This window comes from Otolemur garnettii, unplaced genomic scaffold (genome assembly GCF_000181295.1).
Source record: "Otolemur garnettii isolate 467f Iridium unplaced genomic scaffold, OtoGar3 scaffold00209, whole genome shotgun sequence".
In the NCBI taxonomy this organism is placed as follows: Eukaryota; Metazoa; Chordata; class Mammalia; order Primates; family Galagidae; genus Otolemur; species Otolemur garnettii.
This window is the reverse complement of record NW_003852604.1, coordinates 819,066-840,204: the sequence shown is the minus strand read 5'-3', so window position 1 is coordinate 840,204 and position 21,139 is coordinate 819,066. Positions and strand designations below refer to the sequence as shown.

General features: G+C 43.2%; 1 protein-coding gene across 8 annotated transcripts in view; it reads right to left on the bottom strand.

Annotated features, from left to right (window-relative positions):
* Positions 1–21,139, bottom strand: part of CTNND1 (catenin delta 1) — a 62,918-nt gene that overhangs the window by 27,482 nt on the left and 14,297 nt on the right. For 2 of the 8 annotated variants that reach the window (XM_023507833.1, XM_003801351.3), the window contains exons 1-3: positions 4,901–5,248; positions 2,666–2,952; positions 401–472 (exon numbers count right to left, since the gene is read on the bottom strand). The exons of 1 other annotated variant lie outside the window; for it this stretch is intronic. In XM_023507833.1, coding sequence (XP_023363601.1) covers positions 401–472; positions 2,666–2,860 — 267 coding nt within the window. In that variant the 5' untranslated portion in view covers positions 2,861–2,952; positions 4,901–5,248. Of the gene's footprint in view, positions 1–400; positions 473–2,665; positions 3,486–4,900; positions 5,249–21,139 lie in introns of those variants that run through there. 5 more of the 8 variants (XM_023507832.1, XM_012812448.2, XM_012812447.2 and 2 more) reach the window with 5 other exon arrangements.

Sequence of the window (21,139 nt, the reverse complement as noted above, 5' to 3'; positions counted from 1 at the left end):
GCCCAGGGGGACAGCTTGAGGCTCTGTCTCAAAAAAAAAAAAAAAAAAAAAAAAGATAGACTGCCTAAAGGCTCAAGACCAGCCAGTTTTTAAGTAGGGGTTTCTACAATGTAAAAGCCTGCCCTCTCTAGAAAAGAAATGTAGTAACTGAGGATTAAAGGGGGTGGGGTGGGGGTGGCATATGGGTGGGGGTAGTGATGAAGAACAATGATCTTTCAAATTCATTCCAAAACAAAACCACATATATACTTTGGCACTCCACTTTATTTTCCTAAATGAAAGAAACTAATTAATAGGCATTTATAATGTGCCAGGAACTTTACAAGACACCAACATTCTCTTATAGGCTGGGGAAGTATGATATGAATGAAGCAACCCAGGCCTTGAGCCAAAAAATTACCTGGGGTCCGTTGAGTTTCAAATCTGAAAATTTCTGTCTCTCAAGGTCAGCATCGCCCACAAACCGGCCGTTCTGAAACACAGCCCATAAGAAGAGAATTCATTTTGTGGCCTTCCTTTGCTCTATCAAACATAAATGATCTTTTTTCCAAACAGGAAAAGGGCTTTCAAGAAGATATTTGTGGCCTGGAGTCCTGTGTCAGTACTCATAAAACAACCACATCACTTCTTAGCACTTTCCTCAAAATTGGAATCAGGACTGGAACTCTGGCAAACTGGGTCTCTGCAACATAAGAACGTAAGCTCCATGAGGACAGAGAGTTTGTTTTTTTGTTTTGTTTTGTTGTTGCTTTTTTTGTTTGTTTGGTTTTTTTGGTCAGTCTTGTTTAATGATGTATCCTAGTGCCTTGAATGGTACCTGGCACATAATAGGCAGCCAAAAACTACTTGCTGAATAAATAGCAAAGGCTTAGATAAGCTCCCCTACACTCAACCTTTCTGGAATACCATTAAAAATACAAGGAAAGTTGGTCAGGCTAAAGTGGGGAATTTCCAAAAGCCTTCTTTATTGGTCCATGAGTCTTCATGCTCTATTACAACTGGAAACTCCCATTCCAAGCAGCATTTTAAGGAAAGAAGCAAGACATATGAGTCTTCCTTTCCAAACACAAAGAAACAAGTACCACAAGTCCCCTCATAAAAACAGAAGTCTCAACATTGTCATCACCAATTATTAGAGGCACAGAATACATTACAAAATATCATTCTTAAGGTGCTCTGTCTAAAGCAGCAGGAAATAATCTAATGACATTATACCACATAAAAATACATTTGCCTGCTCCTCTTCTGATAGAACACAGTGAGATCCAGCCACCTTGGGAGACTCTTCCCCCACCCCAACCCCATTACATAGAGAATGTAACACTGTAAGGAGAGGAAGTTAAACATTACTTTCAGGAAGAAGGAAGGGTGTGGTTTCATTGCTGGGCAGAAGTTAAAAATAAAAAAGAAACCACTTACTAAATCCTGTAATTCCCCACCACCACCTCCAAGCCTGATCAGTCTTGCTTTTCCCTTTTTATATCTCTCTGATAATATATCAATATTTTGATAGGGATACATACCTACAGATATACAGAATTTATCTATCTATCTCATGTATCATCTTCAACCTAAAAATCCTAGGAATATTCCAAACATATAGCCTCCTTCAAATTCCTGATTATCCTGAAATTGGAATTCTGTTCCCTTAGGGAGTCTGAACTGGAGCTGAGAGCACAAGATGCTCAACCACTAAGCAGGCATTCTCTTATCTGCATTTCTGCTACCTCTCACCCAACTGCAAGGCTCCTCAGCATGAGGAACTTTCTCTATCTTAAAAATTAACCTATCCACAAAAAAGACCATCATGACATGAACACTGCTCTGGTTTCCACCCAGAGACCTAAAGATGTTGTCTATCAGTCAGGCAATACCTACCACACACATGCCCACAACACTCTCGCATGTGTGAGCGCACACACATACAGATAAAACCTCAGACAGATTACATCATGGCAAAGTCAGGCTAGAAAAACCAGAGGAAACACAAGATCCTTCTCATTTCTAACACCAAATTTCTCAAGTCACATCAGAGAGGCAGCCAACCCAGAGACCACTGGCTCCTGTGGTTATTTGGGTTAAACAGCATGAATCTCCCTGTCCAACTCTAACCAATAGAATTAACAATGACCCCTTCCTCTAAAACATGACTAACACAGCCAAGAAAAAGAGCACACAAGGACAATATGGAGCAGGAATATACAACGTACGGACACTGCCACACCTTCTCAGGACAGACCATTCCATTAGGGAGTCTGAGCTGGACCTGAGAGCACAAGGTGCCCAGTCATTAATCAGGCATTTACTTCTCTGTATTTTTAATACCCCCCCCCCAAAAAAAATCAGAGAAAACATAAGTTACCTGAATACAGCTCCAAACTACACTACCTACCATTACTAGAATTGAATCCCAACACAGAAAATAGACTCCAATAAAAGAAGTCATCAGGCAGATGCTTCCAGAAATTAAGTCCACCCAACACAGTACCAATATTCTTTAACTCTTATCAGTATTTACATGAACCACCCCTGAAAAGATTCACCATGAAGCACAGGCAGTTGAACAGCCCATCACCAAGAGGTGGGTAGCTTCCCAAGAAGAATCACAACCTCTCTGTGACCATGCCAAAGTCCTACCTGCAGGTCTGTTGGAGAGAGGGGTTACCTGATGCCGGCGGGTGAGAGTGCCGTTGGCCATCAGTGGGTTGGCATCTTGTGGTGAGACCCGGACGCGTTCCAGTTGCGCCGAGACGTGGCGCCGTTCCTCCTCCAGCGCCCGGGTCAGCTTCTCAAACTGGGCCTCTTGTTCCTTCACAGAGGCCAAGATGCTGGCGGTCGACTCCACCTCTGAGTCGTCCATGAAGGTAAAGGGCAGAGCCGCCGCAAGGCAGGGTAAAAAGGAAGGTGGACCACAGAGGGAGGAAGGAGGGAGAAGGCCCCCCTCACTTCACACTAGCGGGAAGGGTAAGAGAAAGGAGAGAAAAGGTCATAGGTCAGAGAAGACAGGTGAATTATTAATCCCAGAGCCAAGATGCCCTCTCATGGTTTTATTGCAGTACAGAAAGCAAGCCACCACCAAGCCAGGGAGCCCATCACCAGTGTCTCTGCTCAGTGTCCTTTGCCCAATACTCCCTTCTACTACCCACTAGAAGCAACTGTTGAAAGGAAAGGTTCAAATAGATTCATCTCTACACTGTTGGTAGAAAAGGGAGATTATGGCTAACTACTAAGTCATGACATCAAATTAAGGGTATTTTTCCCTAGAAAAATTTGCTTGTATGAACTCAACAAAAGCTGTAATTCCATGGTACAGACAAGCACTCACTGTCCTACAGGGCTAAGCCACTTCTAGAGATAATGGGGCAATATAGATCTTACTTAATCTCTCCCAATTGTAACACTGAAACTCCTGCAGTGGCAGCAAAATATACTAAATTAAATGCTAAATTAAAATGCAGGCCAGACACAGTGGCTCATGCCTGTAATCCCAGCACTCTGGGAGGCCAAGATGGGTTGATAACTTGAGCTTAGAGACCAGCCTGAGCAAAAGTGAGACCCCATCTCTAATAAAAATAGAAAAATTAGCCAGGCATTGTGTCAGATGATTGTAGGCCCAGCTGCCTTTTTTTTTCTTTTTTTAGAGACAGAGTCTCACTTTGTCGCCCTCAGTAGAATACTGTGGCGTCACAGCTCACAGCAACCTCCAACTCCTGGGCTTAGGAAATTCTCTTGCCTCAGCCTCCCAAGTAGCTGGGACTACAGACGCCAGCCACAATGCCTGGCTATTTTTGTTGCAGTTTGCCTGGGGCGGGGTTCCAATCTGTCACCCTCGTTATATGGGGCCGGTACCCTACCCACTGAGCCACAGGAGCCACCCATAGGCCAAGCTACTTGAGAGGCTGAGGCAAGAGGATTGTTTCAGCCTAAGAGTTTAAGGTTGCTATGGCACCTCCAGCCTGGGGCAACAGAGCAAGACCCTGTGTCAAAAAGAAAGAAAAGAAAAAGAAATGGAAGTAGTAAAAAAGTTCCCACCAAACGCAGGCAACAAAATTAAGGTCTCCATGTTTAATAATACGTTTACGAGGCCAGGCATAGTGGCTCACACCTATAATCCTAGCTCTCTGGGAAGCTGAGATAGGCGACTGCTTGAGCTCAGGGGTTCAATACCAGCCTAAGCAAAAGCAAGACCCTGTCTCCACTAAAAATAGAAAAACTGAGGCAAGAGGATCACTTGAGCCCAAGAGCTGGAGGTTGCTATGAGCTATGATGATGCCATGGCACTCTACCCAGGGCGAAAGCTTGAGACTCTGTCTCAAAAAAAAATAAATAATAATAATAACACATTTACCAAAGGGCCTTTCTACTTCCTAAAACTACACTAACAATATCAAGGGCAAACAGTATGCCTTGACTATCACAGACAAGAGAGCAACAGAAACACAAAAAGCTTGATGTGTAAAAAGGCACTATTTTCAAGAACCTTCACTTCTCTGGAATGTCAGAAAAGTAGTATTAGGCTCTAAGCATCAATGACTAGAACTTTCTATATTTTGTAATCCTACAGAATGCTCTAAATAATCTTTTTGCCCCTTTACTTGTTCCAACTCGAGGTAGATATCCAAGTCTATTTACAATAATAGATAGAAATGAAGAGGTTTTCATACCCCTATTATATAAACAGCAAGTTGGCTAGTAAACTAAGAGGCATTATAGTCATGCTGTTGGACTTAATAAAGTTTTCTCTTATAGCTATGGGAGATTTTATGGCCAATTCAAAGTATACAATGTTGAAATGCAGGTTTTAGAATAAATCTTCCCTATTTCCCACCCTCTCAACCCCCAAATAAAAAAGGCACTTAAAAGATTTTTTTATTCTTAACAAACCTGTTCCCATACACACCTGTTAAGAGAAGGTCGTAACTGATTTTTTTTTTTTAACACAGAGAACAGGCCAGTCTAGAGTCAAAAAATCATGGAAGAAGCATCCCAGCCACCACAGCAAGGAGGAAGCAGGAAGGACAGAGCTGCAGAAATATTTGGAGGAAAAATGGGAATGAGAGGATAATAAAATATACCCACTACATAAAAACAAGAGGAACAAGGGGCAATGTTAGGAATGAAAGGGAATAATTTAAAATATGACTTAGAATTGTTTAAGGTGACAAATGCCCTTTGGATTGTTGTGTTCAGATACCCAGACCTTGGAAGTAATTTTCATTAAAACTTAGATTCTGGGCCAGATGTGGTGGTTTATGCCCGTAATTCCAGCACTTGGGAGGCCAAGGCAGGTGGATTGCCTGAGTTCACAGGTTTGAAACCAGCCTGAGCCACAGTGAGACCTCATCTCTAAAAATAGCTGGGTGTTGCAGTGGGCACGTGTAGTCCTAGCTACTTGGGAGGCTGAGGCAAGGGGATCCCTTGAGCCCAAAAGTTTGAAATTGCTGAGAGTTATGATGCCATGGCACTCTACCAAGGGCAACAAACTGAGGCTGTGTCTCCAAAAAAAAAAAAAAAAAACAAACAATAAAAAAAACCTTGAATTCTGTTATCAGTGTTCCTATACTTGTACTTCCACACAGAATCAGTAACAGGTTATGATATAGATAAAAATCCACTTATGCCTTTTTCCAGCAACCAAATGGGGGGGGGGGGACTGCTATTGGAATGCCTACCCTTCCCCCTCCTTTCCCACCCCATCAGCAGAAACCTCAAAGCCCAGTCCCAGCATGCCCACAAAGACATTGAGAAACCAACTGCAATAGTCGCAGTGGGGAAAACATGTGGGGACTGGCCTAGGCAGAGCCTTCTGCTTCAGTTCCCTTTCCCACGCTCCCCAGAGTACCACTAAGCACAAACTCTTGGGCCTGTTTGCCTTAGAGTGTATGTGGCATTCAACAAGCAAGAATACTCAGAAGAAACTTATAAGCAGGTACCCAATAAACTCCTGAATTAATTCATTCCCTCAATTTAGAGAATGTAGTAGCCCTTCCCTAAATTCCTCCTACCCCAGCCCTGGGCTCACACATCACTTATCAACTCCTGGTCTACCTTTCAGTCCAAAGCCCATTGCCATTTCTCATGACCCCAACAAATCACTCAAAGGTCTTTCTTTAGTAAATATCCTATTTTAAAAAATAAAAAAAAAAAAAAAGGTGCTACCCTTCATTTTGATTTCTTCTTTTTAAGCCCTTGCCCTTATCCACTATGTAGAATGCCCTATGAACCTTCTACACCAAGAGGACTGTGAGTCTAAGAGAGATTTTTCCAGTTACTGAGCTTCAATAAGACCTGAACTGCAGTAACCACTTCAGCAATCTCTCTCTACCCTATAATCTTTGCTAATAAAAGCCCAAACTACCACTACCATGGGGCATATAGTGACAACATTCCATGCACTGGAGACAAAGTGTTTTTCACTCTACCACACATGGCTAACTTTTGCGCCCACAACTTAAATTCAATGGGGCAGATTAGAAAGGAAGGTAGAAATACCCAGGGCGATAGGTCAGAAAGCAGTATCTAGAGAAATAGCTTCCCCCATCTTTGTGGCTGTAAAGCTGACCACCTAGAGGACTTCCCACTTGGGTCTCCCCACTCTGCCAGAGGCTCTGGTGTCTTTCATTTCTTCTGTATTCCTTTCTATCTAACAAATCCTATCACCGAAAAAATAAATAAATAAAAGCTGACCACCTGGCCTATTTTGGAAAATACAGAACAATTAACTAGAAAGAGAAGATTAGAAACTTAGATCTAAAGCACAGGGAGATATGCTGCCCCAAAGAGGGCAGAAGCTGAAGGTGTATGAGATGGAAGACAACTGAGAAGACCAGTCCCAGTCCTGGCTCTGCCCCTAGCCAACAATGGCAGTATTTCCTTGCCCTGTTCTCATCTGTAAGATGCCAAACTCTAACTCAGAGTTGCTATGAGGATCAGGTGAGATAATGTATGTTATATAAATATGAGGTATTAAGTTGTTTCAAGAGTCAGTTTCTATCTTCCCATTATATTACTTCATGGTATGTCTTCAGCTGCAAACTATTTTGTAAACTAGTAGATGAAATTAACTGGATCAAGAACACAACTGGGTTCTACAGAGCAGATGAGCTGGTTTCCTACTCCAACTCTATTTACTAGGAGGTCCCACATAAACCATGTTTGTGGGATAAAAGGCACTTCTCTAGTGCCTGGCGATCATCACAGCATTACGTATCTACCGTAACTTCTTGATTCCTTAATTACCAACAAAGAAGGGAATATGAAATGAACTGACAATTACTGAATTTTTTTCTTTTTTTAGAGACAGAGTCTCACTTTTGGCCTCGGTTGAAGTGCTATGATGTCACAGCTCACAGCAATCTCCAACTCCTGGGCTTAGGCGATTTTCTTGCCTCAGCCTCAACCTCCCGAGTAACTGGGACCACAGGCACCCGCCACAACGCCCAGCTATTTTTTGTTGCAGTTTGGCTGGGGCCAGGTATGAACCAGACACCCTGGATATACTGGGCTGGTACTCTACTCACTGAGCCACAGGTACTGCCCAATTACAGAATTTTTTTTTTTTTTTAAAGAGACAGAGTCTCATTTGTCACCCTCAGTACAGTGATGTTACATCACAGCTCACAGCAACCTCCAGCTCTTGAGCTTAGGCGATTATCTTGCATCAGCCTCCCGAGTAGCTGGGACCATAGGCGCCCGCCACAATACCCGGCTATTTTTTGTTGCAGTTTGGCTGGGGCAGGGTTTGACCCAGACACCCTCGGTATATGGGGTCAGGGCCCTATTCACTGTGCCACAGGCGCCTGAATGTTTTAAATTTATTATCCTTTGCAACAACCCTAAGGAAGATTTATTACAAATAAGAAAACAAACTCATAGATGAAGAACTTGCCCAAGGTATCACGTAATAGCAAATTTTGAATTTTTTTTTTTTTTTGAGACAGAGCCTCAAGCTGTCCCCCCGGGTAGAATGCCGTGGCATCACAACTCACAGCAACCTCCAACTCCTAGGCTCAAGTGAGACTCCTGCCTCAGTCTCCCAAGTAGCTGGGACCACAGGCGTCTGCCTCAACGCTCAGCTATTGTTTTGGTTGTAGTCGTCATTGTTGTTTGGCGGTCCAGGCTGGATTCAAACCTGCCACCTTAGGTGTATGGGGCTGGTGCCTTAACCACTTAAGCCACATGCGCCGAGCCCAAATTTTGAATTTAAACCCAGGTCTATATCATTCCAAAGCATGCTATGCTGTTAAGTCCAAACAGAAGTGCAGTACAAGATGAATGGTCCAGCCCCTCTCTCCTGCAACCTTTGAGAACTTTCTTCCTATCACAAGAAAAAAAGGGAAAGAAAAGGTTTCCATTTTTCTCTGCATTATAGTTATCTATAGTGTCTATATATAAGTGAGAGAACAGGACAAAAAGTCTAAGGTAAAATGAAGCATTTGGTGGAGATTGGAGCTGTTAGGCAAGCTACAGTAAAAAGTCTCATAATTCAAGAGACTTGAGGAAATAAGTCTCCATGCCACACGCATCATAAAAAGATTATGCTATAGACCATTAACTAACTTTGGCAGATAGAGTCAGAAAAGTTTTGAATCCAGCCCAACATCTTTCCAGGATTGCCACTTAATATTTTCAAATAGATTATACTTGCTTTCACTCAAAAACAAATACATTTTTTAAAAGACCATCAAAGAATTCCCAAAGCAAGAAAAGGGTTACATAAAGTAAAACCAACTATTCCCTTAAGACTAGATTTTTTTTTAAATAGCTGGTTTTGCTGTTAACAAACCATAGGTCCTGTATCACTGGTTTTCACCTACACTAGAAAGATCTTCCTATTAACCTAAGTCTACAGCAAGGATCCCTCATTCAAGAAATGGCAATCATGAAAATTCAGTCCCTTCTGTAAAAGCTCCATAAGGAATTAAATCAAATACACAGAAGGACCAATTAGATGATGCCAAGTAGATAAGAGACTCCCCCAAAAAATCACTTACCAGTATTCTTTGGGATAATTTGTTCTACTGTAAACTGACTGTAGAAATATAACTTGGAATTATGATTCTTACTTAGGAGAGTACAGGGCTTAGAATGACTAGTTTCAAGTCCTACCATGTTTCCCCGAAAATAAGACACTGTCTTATATTTATTTTTTCTCAAGAAGACACACTAGGACTTATTTTCAGGGGATATCTTCTTTCTGTGCCAAAATGCATGGCATGCCTATACAGATACGCTGGATAGCCATGCCCATCACTAGGTCTTATTATCGGGGTAGGGCTTATATTTTAACAAATGCATAGAAATCCTGCTAGGGCTTACTTTGGGGGAAGGTCTTATTTTCAGGGAAACACGGTAGTTCTAGTTCTTATTAGCTATATGGCTTTGGGCAAAGTATTACTTAATCACTCTAAACCTGAGCATTCTTTTCCATAAAATGGAGAGGTGAAAATACATAGGGTGGTCTTCAGGATGAAATGAGACAATCCACGTGAAGTACTTAGTAACATGTCTTAACACGCAGAAAGCTATTAATATGGTTACAACTACAGGGGCCAGATAAGGCTTTGAATAAACCACAGACTCCCCACAATCCCCCCCCACTTTGCTCCCTTTTTCCATTTCCAGCAGCATTATAAACTATAGGAATTTTTTTTTTTTTTTGAGACAGTGTCACTACATTGCCCTCAGTAGAGTTCCATGGCATCACAGTTCACAGCAACCTCAAACTCTTGGGCTTAAGTGATTCTCTTGCCTCAGCCTCCCAAGTAGCTGGGACTACAGGCACCCACCACAATGCCCAGTTATTTTTTGTTGTAGCTGTCATTGTTGTTTAGCTGGCCAGGGCTGGGTTTGAACCCACCAGCCTCGGTGTATGTGGTTGATGCCATAACCACTGGGCTTACTAGAAGACAAAAGACCTAGGGTCAAGTCCTGGTTCTGCCAAAACCTAGGTAGGAGACCTTAGAGAAGATATAACCCCTACAAGCTTCAATTTCTATTACTCTTCATGGTTTAGTTATAAAGAGCTAATATATATAATACCACAGGCTGGGTGAACTCTAAAATTCACCAATCTTTGGGATCTTGGGAAAGAAATTTTATCTTCTGCATGCAGACAGTCCCAAAGGCAGCTATCCTCCTTTCTTCCTCATTATTCATTATAAAATCAAAACCAGTGTTATAAATGTTCTCCCTCTAAAAATGATAAAGAAAATTCTACTTCCATCTCATTCTAGGGATTTCAAATAGCTTTTTTAAAAAGTGCACTAAGGCTCAACATGGTGGCTAACACCTGTAAATCCTAGCACTTTGGAAGGCTGAAGCAGGGGGATAGCCTTGAGCCCAGAAGTTTGAGGTTATAGTGAGCTATGATGATGTCACTGCACTCTAGTCAAGGTAACAGAGAGCCTGTCTCAAAAAAAAAAAAAGGCTCAGTGCCTATAGCTCAAGTGGCTAGGGTGCCAGCCACATATATGCCACAGCTGACAGGTTCAAATCTAGTCCAGGCCCACCAAACAACAATGACAACTACAACCAAAAAATAGCCGGGTGTTGTGGCTAGTGCCTGTAGTCCCAGCTACTTGGGAGGCTGAGGCAAGAGAATCACTTAAGCCCAAGAGTTGGAGGTTGCTGTGAGCTGTGATGCCACAGCCTTCTACCCCGGGCCACAGCTTGAGACTCGGTCTTAAAAAAAAAAAAAAAAAAAAAAAAAAACACTGAGGGGCCGGGCGAGGTGGCTCATGCCTGTAACCCTAGCATTCTGGGAGGCCTAGGAAGGTGGATTGCCTGAGCTCACAAGTTTGAGACCAGATTGATCCAGAATGAGACCTCGTCTCTAAAAGTAGCCAGGCATTGTGGTGACGCCTGTAGTGCCTGCTACTCAGGAGGCTGAGGCAAGAGAATCACTTGAACTCCAGAGTTTGAAGTTGCTGTGAAGGTGACAAAGTGAGACTCTGTCTCCAAAAAGAAAAAAAGCAACCTGAGCCTTCTACTGCAGAATCCCAATTAATAAAATATAGCACCTGTTACATATAGAACCATATTAGGTAACATTCAAGACAGAAATGTAGGTCTTCCAGATACATACAAAGCATTTATTTGCTTTTACTGCCATTTGCCCCCAAATTCAAAGCAATTATTCTTTTCAACCACAAATATAAACACAGAAAACTGCCATTTCATTTCTAAATCAAAGGAATATATTTTGTCAACAGTTTTTCTATGGCTTCTTATCAGCTCTTGTACCAGAGTCCAAAGTCTAAGTACCCAGCCCCACTGCACTTGATGTTCTACCTTCTGAAGCTCAGTCAAACAATTCTAGTATTTCTTACGTCCCTGGGAAGACACACCTCCATACTAACTCCAACTTCTTGTGAGCTGATTTTCCTTAAGATCTGGTCATAAAATCTGTATTTTAGAAATGGCATTGTCTTAGTGTTAGCAGTTTCTGTGCTTCCTTGTGGATATGTTTCACTCTAGGCCCAGCTTCACCATTTGGAGTACCTAAAAGGCTGACGGAAGGAATCTTACTTTTATAAGGAAAAACTGGGCCTCGCTGTGTCCACCATAAATTTCTCTGAATTAAGAGAGTCAAATTACCCTCCTCTTTGGAAAAAGTGGTGCATTCTATCTGATTGGAATGTCAGAGAAAAGGACTTTAAAATAAAACATACAATCCCAGCACTTTGGAGGCTGAAGCCGGTGGATTGCCTAAGCTCACAGGTTCGAGACCAACCTGAGCAAAAGCAAGACTCCATCTCGGGCCGGGTGTTGTGGTGGGTGCCTATTGTCCCAGCTACTTAGGAGGTCAAGGGAAGAGGATTGCTTGAACCCAAGAGTCTGAGGTTGCTGTGAGCTATGACACCACAGCACTTTACCGAGGACGACAAAGTAAGACTATCTCCAAATAAAAATAAAAAACACCTCCACCATCATTCTCCTAAATTCAGACCAGATAAAACATTTTTCTTTCTCTGTTTTGCCCTCCCAAATATTCTGGGAACCCCCAAACCATAACATACTAAAATGGCTAAATGCTGGGCAGACTTTGAAGCAAAGGAAGGGTGTGGCTCTTAGCCAGTGGAAGGGCCCAGGACTGAAAGGGTATGGAAAGAAGCAAAACCTGCTTCTCTATGGAGCATGCATGACACACACAGAGGACTGGTCTAACAAGTCCTTCTGATCTCTCAGGCCAGGCCTCCTCCTTCTCCTCCCCCATTACCCATGTGCCTCTGCAAGGCCCTCCACTGGGACAGGACAGATATCTCTGAATTTTCCCTCAATCCTGAGAGAATCAGGACATACAGAGTTACTTACTTACCTGGATCCTTTTGCAACCTTGCCAAAGGTGCTTCACCTGGCCTTAAAAGGAGAAAGCAAGGCTTTAGGGAGAGGCCGATAAGCAAACAAAGATAAAAGGGAGGGGCAAAATAACAGAGGGAGGTGTCGGACTGGAGGAAGGGGAGAGGCCAAATGCCTTTCTCCTTCCTACAAGAACAGAGAAAAATAGAGGGAGGTCAGGTACACCATGGGAAATGAGAAAAAGCCTTGTAAAAGAAAAATCCTAAAATTAACTAGGACACCTTTTATCTTTCCACACCCTAGACCAGAAAAAAAAATGTTCTTGTAACCTTAGAGTTTACTAGAGGTCACCCAACTGTTTTGAGCTCACATTCCTTTTTAAAAAGGCAGCTCCTCACCAAATTCTCTTACTTCTATGTATTCCTTCTACCTTTTTGCCTGTCATTTTAAAATCACTTGGAAAAGGTAAAAGCATGTAACATTTACACAGTCCCAAATCCTCAAACCCCTAAAAAGTACAAGAAGACATCCCTTCCATCAAGTTTAGAGTATAGCTCCCTTTGGGGACAAGCAACAGGGAGAGATAAGGTGTAAATCTAGGAAGAAATCAAGAAGTGTTAAAGTTCTGGGCGGCACCTGTGGCTCAAAGGAGTAGGGCGCCAGTCCCGTATGCCAGAGGTGATGGGTTCAAACCCAGCCCTGGCCAAAAAAAAAATGCAAAAAAAAAAAAGTAGGGCAGCACCTGTGGCTCAAAAGGGTAGGGCGCCAGTCCCATATGCCAAAGGTGGAGGGTTCAAACACAGCCCCGGCCAAAAAAATAAATAAATAAATAAAAGAAGTGTTAAGGTCCTATTTCAACTAGAGGACAAATAGCAGGAGGAAATGTTTCTCCTATCTGAAAGAAAAAAGGGAAAGAAAAGTTGTATATTGTTAATTATTGATCTTCCCCTAAGGGTTATCACATATAGTCCTTTCAATAACCACTGGGGTAATGGCCTCTTTTTATGGATAAGTTGACTACCTATATATTAGAAGTATTATCTTATCCAAGGTCATCAGCTAGTAAGTGGTAGAAAACATACATGTGCTACTCCAAGTCCATGATGTTCTCTCTTCTTGCTACAATGGAAGTAGTTTTAAATGTCTATGCTTCCTGTTGTTAAGGGTCATTATAGCTCCAACAGAATAGTTAACCCAAAGTAAACTTTTTTGTGTGGGGAGGGGAGGAAGTAAGAAAAGATGGATTGGAACAAGCCAGACCTCTGGGTTTTGCTTTCATTTTAAAGAACAAGATCTTACTCAAGTACCCAGTGGTAGGGACAAAAGAGATACTACTTGGTACAAGTCACCTACCTTTTCACTGGCAAGCCCACTCTAGAAATCTGGCTACACGCAACATTCTCTGATCACCTCCCTATCACAAGAAAGAAAAGCTAATCATGAACGGCGCCTGCGGCTAAGTGGGTAGGGCACCAGCCCCAAAAGATAGTGGCGGGTTGGAGCTGACCTGGCCAAACTGGCTGACCCTGGCCAAACTGCAACAAAAAAATAGGTGGGTGTTGTGGTAGGTGCCTGTAGTCCCAGCTACTTGGGAGGCTGAGGCAAAAGAATCCCCTAAGCCCAGGAGTTGGAGGTTGCTGTGAGCTGTGTGTGTAATGCCACAGCACTCTACCGAGGGTGATAAAGAGAGACTCTGCCTTTACAAAAAAAAAAAGAAAAAAGAAAAGCTGGCTCAGCACCTGTGGCTCAAGTGGTTAAGGCGCCAGCCACACACACCCGAGCTGGCGAGTTCAAATCTAGCCCGGGCCTGCCAAACAACAATAACAGCTACAACCAAAAAAATAGCCAGGCATTGTGGTAGGTGCCTATAGTCCCAGCTACATGGGAGGCAGAGGCAGGAGAATCGCTTGAGCCCAGGAGTTGGGAGGTTGCTGTGAGCTGTGATGTCAGACCACTCTACCGAAGCCAAAAGATTGAGGCTCTGTCTCTAAAAAAAAAAGAAAAGCTAATCACAAATATTCCTACTCTCATTTTTAATGTGACACCTCATTAAGTCCAAAGCAAAGATCCGGGTTAGAGTGAGAAACAGAAGGAACTAGAAGCATGGAAGATTGTGCTAGCCAGCATCAGAACAGAGGGGAGGGATTGTTCTGGTGGTATGTTAGCAATCTGCCTCTAGGGCAGCTGTCCTCCTAGGCAATCAAAGGCCGGTTTGTGTATGTGCTCAGGAACCAGGCAGCTTGGCAAGAAGTTAAGGACTTAGCCACCCCATGCATAAAGTAAAAAGAGATGCCTGCTTCACAGCTGGAACAGAGGGCAGGGAAAACCCAAAACAAGGGAAAAGCAGGGAGGGGAGTACAGAGAATGTTACAGGTGGTATTTCACTCTAGACATGGGAGTGGCAGATGGAGAATCCCATGAAACTACCAATCATTCCTTAGTTATGTACAAATAAAGAATTGACAGTAACTCTCAATACTAAGTGGGTACGTGTGTTCTGATATAGTAAGTTGTCAATAGGAAGGATGAGACCTATAATATAAAGGCCTCGGTATTACTAGCTTTCTGTACCTGTTAGATACAACAAGGTACCTACAATATATACAGTGAATGAACATTTAAAACTTGACTCCTTCTAGAACTCCTTTTCTTAATTAGATCACAGAGATCCATAAATAATAATGGCACAAACAAAACTGAGTAAGCTCCCAATGTTAAGAGATCAAGGCCATTTATATAACTCAAGTGCTAAGATGCAAAAGGCCACAGTCAGAATTCACACTCTCTAATCCCTCAGAGTAGCTGGATGCTCTAAGACCCATTAGACACACAAAGACTGCTCTCTTCTCAGTAGAGCTCTGTAGCAGAGCTGCTCTCCAGGGACAAAGAGATTTCACAGGAGAACCACAAAGACATCGCCCTCTCTGTTCCCCCACTCCCAGCTTTCTCACTTCCTGTCACAGTAGCACCAGACCACAGTCTCCCAGAAACAAACAAATACAAAGTGCTGGATTCTGGGCTGCTGGCCAACTGCATTCCAGGGCATCCTGTCTACCAATCACTGGCCAGAGCCCCCATTTTGCCCTGCTCGGTTCCTTATCATGTTCAGGGAAAACAACCCTCCTCTCTGCCCCAAGCCAACACTGCGTAGGGACAAAGCTCAGGCCTTTAAAAATCAGTAGAAAGATACTGTGTGTGGATCTAAGAGTTTGGAGGGAGTGAGGAGATTTTTAAGATTCCTACTTGGCAAGTTTCTTCACTGCGGAGGCACTGCACTAGGATTTTAAAGCTACTGTTGCTGTTACATTCTGCTCAGCTACATGTGACATATCCCCAAGAAAGCTCTATCAAGGCAATCTGATCGTCAACCTGGATTAAGTCAATGGAACATTCCCACTTGAAGAACTACTTTAGGACATATTCTCTGTCACCTTGTCTATCATTCATTTTCTCCTATTTTTAAAGTCTTTCAAACTCTTTTCCCTATAAGCATAGAGCTGATTTCTAAAACAGGCCCCAAGAGAACAAAAAACACAGCAGACTCTACCATACAAATAGAAGGTTTACTAGGTGCTGAGAGCAAAGTTCCCAGCTTCCCTAGAGCAGCGGTTCTCAACCTGTGGGTTGAGAACTCTTTGGACTGTATTAAAGGGTTGAGGCATTAGGAAGGTGAGAACCGCTGCCCTAGAGAATTAAGTGGAAGACCACTAAGAATAACACACAGAAGCCCTGGAGGCAAATATGTCAAGACAGCAACCTCAGCTTTTCCTAAAGTGGGTCAGGGGCTGTAGATGTGGAATCTAGTCAGCAAGGAAAGTCTCCCTGACTCCAAGAATGGGATAAATGAGACATTTTTCTATTATCTTGTACAGCCCAGTGGAAGTTATCCCTAAACCCCAGAAGCAAAGATGCAGATAGAAGTCAAGCTGTTAGCCAGATTCTTGAAATCCAAAGAAGTAATAACATCCTTTGCCCAAAGGGCTCAATTCAATGCTCAGCAGAATTCTCTAACCAGATGGACATTCATTTCAGGAACTAACTAGTAATAAGTTCATTTTCTCATCTTTTCTCCTCCCATTCTCCCAGGCCTCTGTCCCCTTCTTCATGGACCTGCTAGAAGAACTCTGGGGCTGAACACTGATTTAGGCAGTACATGACACAAAAGAATCTAGGTCTAAAATAACACAACTTGGATTTAGTCCTTATCTGGATCTGGTATAACCAGGTGGAAGGGGTAGGGCAGGAATATACATAGCACTCAGCCATTCTAGGGTTAGAGAGAAAAGAGCACCGTTTTAGAACAGAACTTCAGTGGCAAAGCCTAGTAACTGCATACTCTACCACTCAAGTATCCACACAGAAGTTTATAAGACCTAACACAGAACTAGACTAACTACCTTTTGCTCTCAAGAATACTGAAAACTCGCTCCTGTAATCCTAGCACTCTGGGAGACAGAAGCCAGTGGATTGCTCACCAGCCTGAGCTAGATTGAGATTCCAGTCTCTAAAAAATAATTGTGGTGGACGCCTATACTCCTAGCTGCTCGGGAGGCTAAGGCAAGAGAATCACTTGAGCCCAGAAGTTTGAGGTTGCTGTGAGCTATGATGCCACAGTACTCTACCAAGGGTGACAAAGTAAAGTAAAGCTCTGCCTCCAAAGAAAAAAAAATACTGAAAACTTATGTCTATCCAATTCTCCCTCATTCATAGCTTAGGCCAAATAAATCTGAGTCAAATAAATACCATAATGTGGACATACAAAAAAGCAGACAAAAATAGTATATAGTTAGGGAGAATCTTCTGAGATACAAAATATGGGAGAGGGAAGCTATAAATGGCAGAGCCCAGAGAACTGGACACACCCATGTCAATGGTGCTGCTGTTTTAAAAAATATACTTGACAGCCTTTCTGCATGGCACTGAGCAGGTGAAAAAGAAAAGTAGTGCTGGCCCATCGCAGTGGTTCACGCTTGTAATCCCAGCACTCTGGGAGGCTGAGGCAAGTGGATTGCCTGAGCTCACAAGTTTGAAACCAGACTGACCCAGAGTGAGACCTCATCTCTAAGAAAAAAAAAAAAAAAATAGCCAGGCATTGTGGCGAGGCCTGTAGTCCCAGCTACTTGGGAGACTGAGGCAAGAGAATCTCTTGAGCTCAAGAGTTTGAGATTGCTATGAGCTAATGATGCCATGGCATGCTACTGAAGGCAACAAAGTGAGGCTCTGTCTCAAAAAAAAAAAAAAAAGAAAAGAAAACTAGTGCTAACTCAGAAATAACAGTAATCACAGTAATCCTGGGGTATAAGGGAGGAAAAGAGACAAGTACAGCCAATCGATTACAATTCAACTTAACTTCAGAGTTCCCAGTTCTAATTGTAACTTTGGCTGTTTGCAGGCAGATTTAGAAAAACCTAACCAAAGTTATAATGAATGGGTAAAGAGAAAGTCCCTGGAGGGCCCAAGACTTAAGTTTAATACTCAGTGGGTAAGAAGGATGAATCTGTTTTGCTATCTAACATCCCACATACCTCTCTCTCCAAAACAGGCCCAAAAGTTAAAGAATTAGAGGGAGGGAAGGCAGACAAAAGAATGTGACTGGAAAAGGTTTAGCTACATTCCAACTAGCCAACATCCCTCATAATATCAGGAGAATCCAATCCTACTACATGAGAGTTGAGGGACTCTGGTAACACACATCCAATTCCTGCACCACCCCCTACCCTCAAAGACTCAGAAAAGAAGGGTAATTGAGAAGGCTTGATGAAGGCACCAGCTGTTTCCACCACCCTCCCCTTCCTCCCCTCCTGGGATCACAGTTCAAACTCACATCAAACACTTAATACAATTGACTGGTCAGTAGGAAGGAGAAGCCTGGACTAAAATAGCAGGAAGAGTGCCAACTGGCCCCACTTAGAAGGAATGCTTTCTTGGCTCAATTTAAAAATAAGAAACTGTTGTCATCCACTCCCTTCTGCCCAATTATGTTCTCCTTTCCATGCCCTACCCCTTAGTCTCAAAAGTTTCTTCTCTACAACTCCTTGATCTATTTTCAAATGTCAGAAAATACAGAGGAAGGTGAATATAAAAGGTTGATGTAAAATGACATCTAAAAGATTAGAAACCTTTCGACTGCAACAGCCAAACCTACTACAGGGCTCCCATGTAAGGTCAAAGTGTCAAGAACAAACAGCACCTGTCCACATGTTTCAAGTAAGGGAAAGAAATGTTATGCAGCCACACTTTGAACACATGATTTCAAAGGCACTGGCAGTCAGTTAAGGGTGCGCGCAGTGGCTCACACCTGTAATCCTAGCACTCTGGGAGGCTGAGGAGGGTGGATAACTTGAGCTCAGGTGTTGAAGACCAGCATGAGCAAGGGCCAGACCCTGTATCAAAAAATAGGCATTGTGAAGGGCATTTCTTGTCTCAGCTACTCGGGAGGCTAAAGCAAGAGGATCACTTGAGCCCAAGGATTTGGGGTTGCTGTTGAGCACTCTACTGAAGGTGGCAAAGTAAAAAAAGTCTGTGTCACAAAAAAAAGTCACTGCGGTGATTATCCCCTCCCCCACCCATATTCTAAGTTGGACAGAGTTAGCCAAGGAGGAAGGGAAGGAAGCCAGTACTTCCTTTTCAGACAGGAAGTTAACATTGGCCCTTCCTGTTCAGTTTTAAACAATTTGTCCAGCTAAGTTTCAATGCTAACATCCTCTTGTGAATTTGTTCTATAGTTTCAAAATGGGGAGGGGAAATGGAGATATGGTCTAAATGTTTCCCTTCTCCCTAACAGGCAAGTCTTCCATACCATGCTAAGTGATGTCATAACCTCAAATTCATGAGGTAACATCTGTAATTCCAAAACAAAACAGGACACAAAGATAAAGAGATTCACTATAAATTAACCACTTTCTCACCATGTCTACTACTATGAATTAATAATCTTCTCTACTTCTCATACTAAATTTTTTTTCAGACAGACTCACTCTGCTGCCAGGCTAGCAGGCCATTGCACACATGAACCTCAAATTCCTGGGCTCGGCTTGGCGCCTGTGGCTCAAGTGGCTAAGGCTCCAGCCACATACACCTAAGGTGGTGGGTTCGAATCCAACCCGGGCCCGCCAAACAACAATGGCTGCAACCAAAAAAAAAAAAAATAGCCGGGCGTTGTGGCAGGCGCCTGTGGTCCCAGCTACTTGGGAGGCAGAGGCAGGAGACTCTCTTGAGCCCAGGAGTTGGAGCTTGCTGTGAACTGTGATGCCACAGCATGCTACCCAGGGGTACAGCTTGAGGCTCTGTCTCAAAAAAAAAACTCCTGGGCTCAAGTGATCCTCTTGCCCCAGCCTCCTGAATACCTGGACTACAGGCATGCATCACCACACCCAGCTAATTTTTCTATTTTTAATAGAGATGGGGTCTTGTTCTTGCTAAGGCTGGTCTCCAACTCCTAAGCTCAAGCAATCCACCCACCTCAGCCCCAGAGAGCTATGATTACAGGTGTGAGCCACCTTGCCCAGCCTATTTCTCATACTAATTAATCAACCACCTGAGGAATAACATATATACAGAATTTAATTCAAATGTTCAGGTTCTGTGGTCCTCAAACCAGAGTGATCAGAATCACCCTGGGAGCCTTCCGAAAAAATAACATCCATCCCCTCCCCTCCCCCCATCTACCTCAATTTCTGGAAGGGAAATCTGGGAATTTTATGTTTTTTAAAAGCCCTTATACTGATTCTGATAGCATGCCCGGAACCACAGTACTGCACTATCCCTGACAACCCTCTGACCACAACATTTCCTCTTACAAAAAGGGCACTGGTTATAAAATACATTATTTGAGCCCATTTTACTGCTTATGAGTCAGCTCAGATCATTATTCAGTCTGGATTAGAAGGTCCTTGAATGCATGAATTTAAATTATAAAGGACAGCTTATAATTTAGGAATGGCACCATCTAAATCAGGTGTCCTCAAACTATGGCCCACGGACCACATGCAGCCCGCCTAGGACATTTATCCGGCCCGCCAGGTGTTTTTGCTGCCACTGCCTGTCCTGCCTCGCAGCTGACTCATCCAGGGGCCCGCAGTCCAACCCTCCAACGGTCTGAGGGACAGTGAACTGGCCCCCTGTTTAAAAAGTTTGAGGACCCCTCATCGAAATCCTAAATTCTACGTCTCGGCGCCTGTGGCTCAAGCAGCTAAGGCGCTAGCCACATACACCTGAGCTGGCAGCTTCAAATCCAGCCTGGGCCCGCCAAACAACGACAGCTGCAACCAAAAAATAGCCAGGCATTGTGGCAGGAGCCTATAGTCCCAGCTACTTGGGAGGCGGAGGCAGGAGAATTGCTTGAGCCTAGGAGTTGGAGGTTGCCTGAGCTATGATGCCACAGCACTCTACCCAAGGCAACAGTTTGAGACTCTGTCTCAAAAAAAAATCCTAAATTCTAAACTCAGTACCTAGAAGGAAGAACTGTGTCACTTGCCAGCACCACCTTCTTTAGAATCCTGGGTTGCTATACTGGAGAATATCTCTACTTACAGTGCAGGTTGGAAAACTCAATGATTTTTATAATGTTAAATTTTCCTCCAACAAAGGTGCTAATGTTCGATGCCCTTAGCACAGTAGATACAGTGCTAGCTACCTACACCAAGGGTGGTGGGTTTGAACCTGGCCTGGGACAGCTAAACAACAATGACAACTGCAACCAACTGGGACAGCTAAACAACAATGACAAGTGCAACCAAAAACAGCCATGTGTTTTTTTTTTTTTGGAGACAGAGCCTCAAGCTGTCCCCCTGGGCAGAGTGCCGTGGCATTACAGCTCACCGCAACCTCCAACTCCTGG